Source organism: Populus euphratica, unplaced genomic scaffold (assembly GCF_000495115.2).
Source record: "Populus euphratica unplaced genomic scaffold, PopEup_1.0 scaffold3069.1, whole genome shotgun sequence".
In the NCBI taxonomy this organism is placed as follows: Eukaryota; Viridiplantae; Streptophyta; class Magnoliopsida; order Malpighiales; family Salicaceae; genus Populus; species Populus euphratica.
The window spans coordinates 1-9,372 of NW_011502885.1; the positions used below are offsets into that span (position 1 = coordinate 1).

The 9,372-nt window shown below is 36.2% G+C and overlaps 1 protein-coding gene across 5 annotated transcripts; it reads right to left on the minus strand.

Annotated features, from left to right (window-relative positions):
* Nucleotides 1-383: 383 nt before the first annotated feature.
* Nucleotides 384-7,034, minus strand: LOC105119535 (sulfate transporter 1.2-like). 5 transcript variants are annotated; one of them, XM_011017679.1, is made up of 15 exons: nucleotides 6,830-7,034; nucleotides 6,610-6,727; nucleotides 4,586-4,928; nucleotides 4,432-4,480; nucleotides 4,125-4,335; nucleotides 3,829-4,003; nucleotides 3,642-3,707; nucleotides 3,434-3,547; nucleotides 3,178-3,294; nucleotides 2,917-3,043; nucleotides 2,251-2,537; nucleotides 1,964-2,154; nucleotides 1,366-1,451; nucleotides 1,187-1,263; nucleotides 384-954 (listed from the first exon to the last, which is right to left on the minus strand). In XM_011017679.1, the coding sequence occupies exons 3-15, from the start codon at nucleotides 4,916-4,918 to the stop codon at nucleotides 808-810; spliced, it is 1,980 nt and encodes a 659-aa protein (XP_011015981.1). In that variant the 5' UTR covers nucleotides 4,919-4,928; nucleotides 6,610-6,727; nucleotides 6,830-7,034; the 3' UTR covers nucleotides 384-807. The 5 variants fall into 5 exon arrangements, with proteins under 5 accessions (XP_011015981.1, XP_011015979.1, XP_011015980.1 ...); XM_011017677.1 differs by lacking the exon at nucleotides 6,830-7,034 and having other exon boundaries at nucleotides 6,610-6,773; XM_011017678.1 differs by lacking the exon at nucleotides 6,830-7,034 and having other exon boundaries at nucleotides 4,586-4,927; nucleotides 6,604-6,773.
* Between the last annotated feature and the right edge of the window lie 2,338 nt (nucleotides 7,035-9,372).

Genomic DNA, 9,372 nt, shown 5'->3' on the forward strand with positions numbered 1-9,372 from the left:
CAAATTGAAAACTTTCAATTAATTTTTTTATATTTTTCACTTTGATCCTCTAAATTTAAATCTTATTATTTTTCAATAAATGAAAAACAACCTGCTATTAATTTAGCCATACAAAAATTCAATTGCAAAGAAAATGAAAAAAAATCACAATTAAATCCATGTTGATTTGTAATTGCATGAACATCTTTCTCTTTTAGTATTTTCTATAAAAATCCACCAATTCTATGCGTACTTTCTTTCTTCTGTTGCTGGTAGCAATTATATACCTCCCTCGGCTTGACCAACTTAATCGCAACAATGAGCATGCCCATTTTTATTTTATTTTTTTATTTCCTCTTTGTTTTATGCTTTTGTTGGCTTGAGCATCACAACACAGAAGCTTTAACAGGGAGTCATGTCTATATACTTTTTTCCACCATGTAACGGAGATGATAGAGGGGCGCAAGGAAATGAAGAGCAAAATTAAAGAGATTTATAGGATAGAGATACATGAAAAGTGGGGGGGAAATGGAAAGAAAAGAAAAGAGAGAGAGAACAGATCCTTATCATGCTCTCCCCACGTTTTCTTCTCCTTTTTGCCTTCCCTCCTTGAACCTTATCCCTTATTGGGAGAGCATATCATAATGCGCCTTTCCTGCTTTATGGTGATTGGGGGAGAAGGTACGTAGCAGTCACTGACGACAACCCACTAGACAAACCACCCTTATAATGGCCCACAACATGAGCTCCCTCCCCCCTCCCCCCTCCCATTCTAATGCCACACCGTAGGCAGTGAAATCTCATTTTCTCAGACAGAAAAACCTCATCTCAAACTTGTTCCACCATTAATTTTGGAGAACATGCTGCCACAGCATTAGCAACCGTAAGGAAGATCTTGTCCTCTCCAATAAGCTGTGCAAAATCAGAGGCGTGGAGCTTATCAATCACGACTGGGCCAGGATTTGCTAGGATAAGCTGTGCAAGAACACAAGGAGCTTCTGGTAAGGCACTTTTCCTAATATCAGAGGGCGTGCGCGCATATATACATATATATATATAGATATATATATACACACACATTATCCTAAATGGTATGTGTTTGTGTTTTGCTTGAGATTTATATGATGCTGTAATGTAGCAGCTGTAAGTAAGTTAGGGTTAGATTTCATAGCATTCTAGGTGGCAGTATTGATGCACAGGAGTTTACCTGAATCTCTCTTTTCTGGAGACTTCGGTATAACTCTTCCAAGGCATGGATGCCACTGGTGTCGATGTCGGTAACGGCTGCACCAAAAGCAAAAGGATCATAAACGAGTTTTGAAACAGCATGTTAGTAAGTTAGTTTGTAGAGAACAATGAAGATCCAGTAGAGAGTAGCCTGATTACGTGACATCTCCACTATCAAGAACTGGATTTTTGGTTGGCCGGATTTGTTTACCAACTCTTCCTCATCTATCAACCATCTCAATATCCTGCAAGAATTTTTATTTTTTTTTAGCCTCGCCAAAAGCTACTAGAAACATCAACATTTTGCGAAACTCTAAATAATAAAATCGCATGCATTTATTTCTTAAGCTCCTTTTACATATCGGTTCTTGTGAACACTGCAATCATAGGGCTTCAAACACAAATTTAACAAGTTTAAAGCTTCAAAACCTCCCGCAAGCAAAGAAAACAGTGGGACCAGACTGTAACGTTACTGACTTTATTCATCATAATTACTCAACGAGAAAATAAACATTGCCCTATGGTTCCAACTGTATTCATATAGCCTTTCCAATCAAAACAAGTCTTCCGCCTGCTACAGCTGTGTTCTTTCATTAGTTAAAGCCAAAACCTCAAAGCGAAAGGTCCTTTATTAGAAGCATGAGATAGGAAAAAAGAACCGCCTATAGTTGAAGTTGTAGATTGTCTTTCTCCACCAAAACAATATAGAATATCACATGAATTGCATAGCTGAAAGGCCAAAAAACAATGGCTTTACCTTTCTTTAATGTAATTGGAGTTAGAAAAGTAGATTGCAGAATCAACTCTCACAATCAAAACACCAGGAACCTTAGTTGCTTCAGGATATTGAAGAATGTTTCTGTATACAGCTGTTCTAGGTAGATTTCCCAGGATTGCAGTTCGGGGCCTGGTAACTTGTAAGAGAAGTTTGAAAAAGGATATCGACACCTTCAATGACACAATTAAAACACGATTTAATCAATCCTGATAATCACATGTAGTGACGTAGGGGATCTAACCAGTACTAGGAGTCATGATTCTTACCGCAATCAAGAGGCCAATCTCAACAGAAGCAAAAACTACACCAAAGAATGCTCCCATGCAAGCAACAAAATCAAATTTATCAATCTTCCATATCAAATATGCTGCATCAAAATCAACTAGGCCGATCACAGCTGATATAATGATGGCTGAGAGTACAGCATTTGGGGTGTACTTGAAAAGAGGTGTGATAAATTGCAAGGTCAAAAATACAACAATCGACATAACAATGTTGGAGACAGCAGTTTGGCAGCCAGACATGAAATTCACAGCTGATCGAGAAAATGAACCTTCAAGCAAGAAAAAAAAATAATAATCAAATGACTATTAAGAATTTCAATAATCACATGAACCCCCCTGTGTTAGCCCCAAGGAGTTTCCATGACAAAACTCAGCCCATAGGAAAGATAAAAACCATCCAGTAGTGAACATTTGCTTGGATGCCATTCTATGCATCTATTCTCAGTCTTCAAAGACTGCAAGTAGCTGTATGATTGGAAAGTTTAGTTTACTTTTTCATTAAGTGAATGGATTTATGGCTTCTCGGAAAGTTGAAATTCCTACAGTTGATTTTTGCCACATGATTAAGCATCCACAACAGGTGACTCACTTTGTTGTTATTATTAAAATGTAAGATACTACTAATATTCATGCGTGCATCTGTCTAACCTGTTGCCACATAGCAAGAAGTCATTGAACCAACAATATTCATAGTTCCTAGTGCTACCATTTCTTTGTTTCCATCCAGCTGATAGTCCTTCATGGCGGCAAATGTTCTTCCAATTGCTATGGCTTCCTGAAAATCCCGTTCCAAGATAAAATTAAGGAATAAGAACTCTGTTAGTTGATTGGTGACCAAATAAAACGTCCCTCAAATATTCATATGAGTTTAAGAGGACAAATAGACAATGGTTTGCAAAGTTGTCTCACCGTCAAAGCAATCATCGCAGCCACAATACCAATCCTAACACCTTTTAGCAAATTGTCACCGCTGAAATATATTTGATTCACAGAGGATGGATTTATTCCTTTCTCTATGTGTTTCACCTTCAGAAATCAGAACCATTAATATTAATTCCATAGCTATTGCAGCTATCACTACATGTTCCAACCATAATTCGATTCATTTCTTGTAATAATAGAAGCAATCACAATATATATAAAGAAAAGAATAAGAAATGCTTACAATTTCAACTCCGTCCTTATCTACACGGGTTATGAACACAAAAAAAGTTGACAGAATAACAGATATCAATGGGCCAATTGCTGGCACCCAGAATAATTTCTTGTTCTTCTTTCCCTGTTGCTCAAATAACGGTGAGATTTAGAGAAACTTTGCAAGAAGGTAATACATTACATAAGCATTAGCAAAATTAGATTTTGATGAGACTTACAATGTACTTGGCAAAAAGGAGAAAAGATAAAAGGCTCACACCCATAACAATAGTTTGCCAGTTCCACTGCAAAATATTTGTTGTACACAAATCAGTGACCAAAGATATGACAGTTTGTTTATCACATTTTAATGGTATGAATAAGCCAAAGCTACAAGTCAAAGAGAGCGAGGCAGAGAGAACTTACTCCATGATGAGCTGAGGCAAATACTGAGTGCATTACAGAAACAATATCAGTTTTCTTAGTAAATTTTTTTATTCCAAGAAAACCCTTAAGCTGTTGGAGGGCAATTGTGATGGCAGCTCCACCCATGAAACCAACAATAGCAGCATGGGATAGAAAGTCGATTAGGAACCCCAACCTGATAAATTGGCCCAAACCGGTATGATGTTAACAGAAAGAAGTGATTGATAGAGAAAATCTGAAATATGAACATGATGACTATGAAATTGCTGCATGTTTAATTTCCTTTTCACATTTACCTCAAAAACCCAAGGGTTACTTGGGTGATTCCAGCAAAAAAAGTAGCTGTAAATGCCAGCCGCCGATATTCTGCTGCATTGGCTACAGGATCAGCAATTTCACTCTGAAGCAGAGTCCCCAGCAAGAGAGACACCACAGCCACTGGTCCTATTGCGATGTCTCTTGAACTACCCATGAAGGCGTATATCAAAGGTGGAACAAAGCTGGAGTCTGAAAAATATTTCAAACAGAAACAACAGAAATCACTCCATCAAATTCAAGAACAAGCCAAAGGCAGCAAGATGTGCATGAATAAGGAAAACTTACACAATCCGTACTGAGGATCCAAATTTGCAAGCTTTGCATACCCAATATCCTATTTATTTATTTTTTTCCCAAAATGTAAACTATTAGAAACAGTGCAAAGTCGTGAATACATAATATTTCTGTTTCTTATGCATCTTGTAAGCAGATAATCTACCTGGGGAATGCAAAGACTAGCAATTGTCAGCCCAGCAATGAGGTCACCTCTAAATTTTGCAAAACTGTAACTTCTTCCCCATTCAAGAATAGGGAAGATAGCTTGGAGACCTAGGATGAACTTTTTAGACCTTGGTTGGTCCTTGAAGGAACGTAGAGGATCATCTGCAAAGAATGTCTCTTTCACAGTGGCTTTGAACTCCTTGAAGAGGTTTTGCTTAGGGGGGAGTCCAACCTTGTGAACATAAGGCGCGTCTTGAGGATGACGGTGAGAGGATGACAGGCTTCTTATATCCATATCGTACTCTTCAGTTGAATGAACAGCGGAAGACATAGACAGTTACCTGTAATGCAGGACAGTTTATAAGATAATCATCATCATAAAGAAGGCGATGCTGATCTTAACTTTGCAGAAAGAATATGAAGCAAATGCTTGAACTACTGAATCAAGCCAAGGTAAATGTTGCTTTTCAGTCTTTCCATTGATGTAATATTCTATTAACATGTACAATAAGCCCATGCAAGTACAAACTCTGAAATCTACGAACAGAACATCATGCATTTTCAGTACAGTCTTCCAAAGAAAAGCTTAGCACAAACCAATAAAGTGAAACTTTAGTCAGTGGACAATAAGTTGAAGCTAACCACGACAACGGAAGCCAGTAGGGAGAGAGAAAGCTAGGACATCCAGCGCAGAGGAATGCTAAGCCTTACTGAACATGAATGTTAGCGTAAAAGCACCTGCTTATATAAGTTTTAGGATCACTAGCCAAACCTCCTAATTAAGAGAGAGAGACAGGGAATTATGGTTAATTAGCAATAAGGAATAAATCTGGATCTCATGCATGTCACATACATGATACTCAGCAAAGTGGACAGTAATTTTTTATTTATGACCGAACTAGACATGGATTATTCAACACTTAGTGATATAAGCTCTTCAACGCCTCCATAATTGTGGTGCTTTCGAAGTAAAACTACGCAATTTGAAAAGGTTTTGACTTACTGTGTATTTGGTAATGCTTTGTTTGGATTAAAAAACCATTAATTCGATGCTTTTTAATTATTGTTTTTTATGTTCTGATGCAGACATATTAAAATTATTCAAAAACAACTAAAAAGCATCCAATTAATCATTTTACAAATCAAATACACTTAAAAAACAAGAGTCTAAACGCATTGCCAAAAACTGTCTTAGGAGCATGGCTGGCAGCAGCTAAGAAACTGATAGCATATAGATAGAGCTTTAATGTCTTGTTGCTGAAGAATATGGTATCAGAAAAGTGGAAGTGCTAAAAACGCAACTCCTTTCCAACCACAACCAGTCATTATTAACTAGAAAAATAGAACATTTTCTTTTAAAGCTTTGAACTTTCATTTCTGACCGAGTTATTGATTCCCATTGCTCTTATAGACCAGAAAAACAACAAATAAAATTATCTGCAGCCATGGTCCCAACGTCTTTCATGATTATTTTGTGGAAGAAAGGGCATTTAATGAAAACGTCCAGCATTCAAGGTTAAAAGCTAAGGCCCCTCCCCAACCAAGAAAAATAAAATAAAAATAAAACAGAGCTATATTTAATGAAGAAGTACTATATACGTGATCATAAAGCTCAATATTTATCAATTTTTGGGCTTTCTGAAAACCCTAAAAGCAAACTTGACTGTATCTACCAAAGCACGTCAAAAGCGTTGATTTAATTAGTTAATTAATCTTGATCCAAAACCCAAATGATAGCACATCACTATACTCATCCTACATTGTTAAATAGAATTGTCACAGCAAGCAAACAGGATAAGAATCTAAAACTTTCAGACTTTTACTGTTTTTTTTCAATGTTTAGGCACAAAAACAATACCATGCTATACTATATATGAGGATGAGAAGCAAAACCCAGAATTCAGAAGGTCCTTTTATCTTTTCTTTGATTTGAAACAGGAGAGCATCTTTCAAAATGCATGTCTTTTTAGAAGGAGGGGCTCAAGAAAAAAGTCATCGTATCTCACCACCTCATTCACTTACCTTGTAATGAAAACCGTTGATAGTGGAGCAATAAGATTAACCTCTCACACTCGAAAAGATCTTCTATCCCCTGTCAAAAAAAACAAGACGCCCCACCCGAGCTAGCCCTCACCATTTTCTGCAAATAAAAATCAAAAAGAAGAAAAGGCCAATGTAATTCTATACAAGAAGAAAATTTCACAAGTTTATAAAGTAAGGAATGCCTATAAACAGTAAGCACCTTCCCATAACGTGCGCCAAACTTGGTGGTCTTTATAATTAAATAAGGAGTTAAAACCTAATATGTCTGTAACCTAAAAAGCAAGACAAACCCAAAAACCGTCCAGGTGCAATGAATGTTCTTATGTCCAACTCAGTATTTACTTATTCTTCAGCTGAAACGAAGGTGAACCAAAAGTAATGTTAGGCAAAGAGATTTAAAAGAAAAGTCCGTTATATATATATATATATATATATATATATTAAAAGGAGTGCTCCTACTATAGTCTACGGTTCTGATTTCTCGTCAACGCTCGCTGGAATAAGTTTTTTTTGTCCATCTTAAGAGGGTAGGCTCCACGTGAGAGTGACGTCATTGCAAAACGTCAGTGTCGTATCAGATTAGGATGCGTTTGGGACAGGTTCTCTCTTGTTGTAGTTTCAAACTTGGCTTGCTGTTAAACAGGTTCTCTCTCAGGCTGCTCCTTTCAACTCTTAACTCACAAATCCGTTTTGTCTGCCCCCTCTTGAAGGATACCTTAATTAATATCACGATGGAATGAATATCGTAACGTAGCAGGTCGTTTTTTAACGTTACATATAAAATACAAAATAACTCATTATTTTAAATATATAAATCGCTAAAAAGTTATGTGTTTTAATTGTTAAAAAGTAAAGTTAATTTAATAATCACTCTCAAATCCACATAAATTATCAAATTAAAAATACATATCAATTCAAATGTGTCCAGGAATAACTAGAATCAAGTCTAGAGATTGTTGGAGGTATATGAACAGGGACGGCGTGTGGTAAACTGGAAACAGGGTGGATCGGGTGACTCTCATCGTCACCTACAGTAGTTCAAAATTACATAAAAAATGGTTTATTTATTATTCTTATAAATGAATATGTTTCTCTTTTCTTCTTTGTGAGTCGCTGGTGCTGCTGCCATAGTGAGAGGGTGGAGAAGATGATGAGCGAGGGTTATTTAGCTAAGGAGTTTGTTGTTTTTACTTTGTGGAGGAGCTAGCGGATCTGTTAAGGTGGAGAGAGGCTGGCATTGTGGTCGCTGATGTGGTGACTCCTGGTGGTTAATCGAAGAGGTTGGACTCTGATTAGATATGCTACTATTTTGGCGAGAGGAAAGGACAATAGTTTAGTTTTTAGGTATGTTTGTGGGGAGGAGAGATTGGACTCTCGGCTGAGGAGGTCGTTCTTTGGTTTTGTTGGGGGAGTTGCGATTGTGTGGTGGAGAAAAGGGAATCGACATTAGGTTGATGATGGTGGCCGAATGGCGGGGCTGAAGGAGAGCAGGTGGGAACGTTGATGGTGGATGCCTAGATGGTCAGTGTTGCTATGTGGGTGATGGTCACAATAGAGATAGAGGAGGATTTCTTTGGTGTTGGTAGCTAGGTTTTGGTCTAAAAGAAATGGTAGAGGCGAGGAGATGGTGCTCCTGCTACAAGAGCCCGTGCTACCGCAGCTAGTGGGTGATCTACTGTGGTAGGGAAAATTGGTGGAGACGGGGTAGTGCACCTTGGTTGGTTGCTAGAGGTGGTGTTTCGTATGGCTAATGACTGGTCTTCTTTTATTAATGGGTCTAGGATCTTTCTTTTGTTTTTTTGGGTATTGTATGGGTGCATGTGAGCTGACAGGTGAGAGAATATTTTGGTGTATGAGTGATATTTGTTCTAACTAATACTCCCTTAAAATTCCTCCTCCCTCGTCGAAATTTTCTCCTTTTGTTTTTTTAGAACAACCGTATATTTATAGACGAAATAAATTCATTTTTTTTTCTTTTAATTGCTTAGTCCGAAGCAACTAAGAAAAAACCTTGGTCATTTATTTTTTTTTTGCATTTTTGGTTTTCATGTTCAAATATTTTTTTAATATTTTAATATTTTTAAAAACAATATTAATGTTAATTCAATAAAATTAATTAGTAATTTTAAAATATAGACGTTAAAAACCGAATACATTGAAAGTACATTTTTTATTTTTTAAAAAATTCATTGAAAATTTCAAAATGATGCAAATGCATCCAAATATGTTTTTAGATTTTTATTTATTTTTTGAATTTTTTTAAAAAAATTAGGGTAATAAAACAGGCTATATCAAAATATTAATTGCTAAAATACTAGGGGGTCAAATGATAGAGAAACCTTAACTTCAAGGATTAAATTGAAGTTTTTTTTGTGATAAATAGTAATAAGGTATTATTTCTTGTGTTAAAGTTGAGTCTTCTATTTTTTATTATTATTTTTAATCACAATTATATATAGTTTGATTTTGTCAAATTGATGTTCAATAAATATTGAAATAATGTTTAAAATTATGTACATGTGAAAATGAAAAAAAATATCTTAAAAACAACAATTTAATCTCAACATTTTTCGATCCTCTTAAAACCTAGCCCTTTGGTTCATTTGATATTGTTTTTCAATTTGATTTATTTTTTGAAAGCTGAAAAGGGCAGTGAGAAAGATGGTGTCTGTGTGTGTGACAAAAGGGAAGAAAAGAGAAGCGAAACGACATATCGCTTGACGGGAAAAAATAAGTAAATAA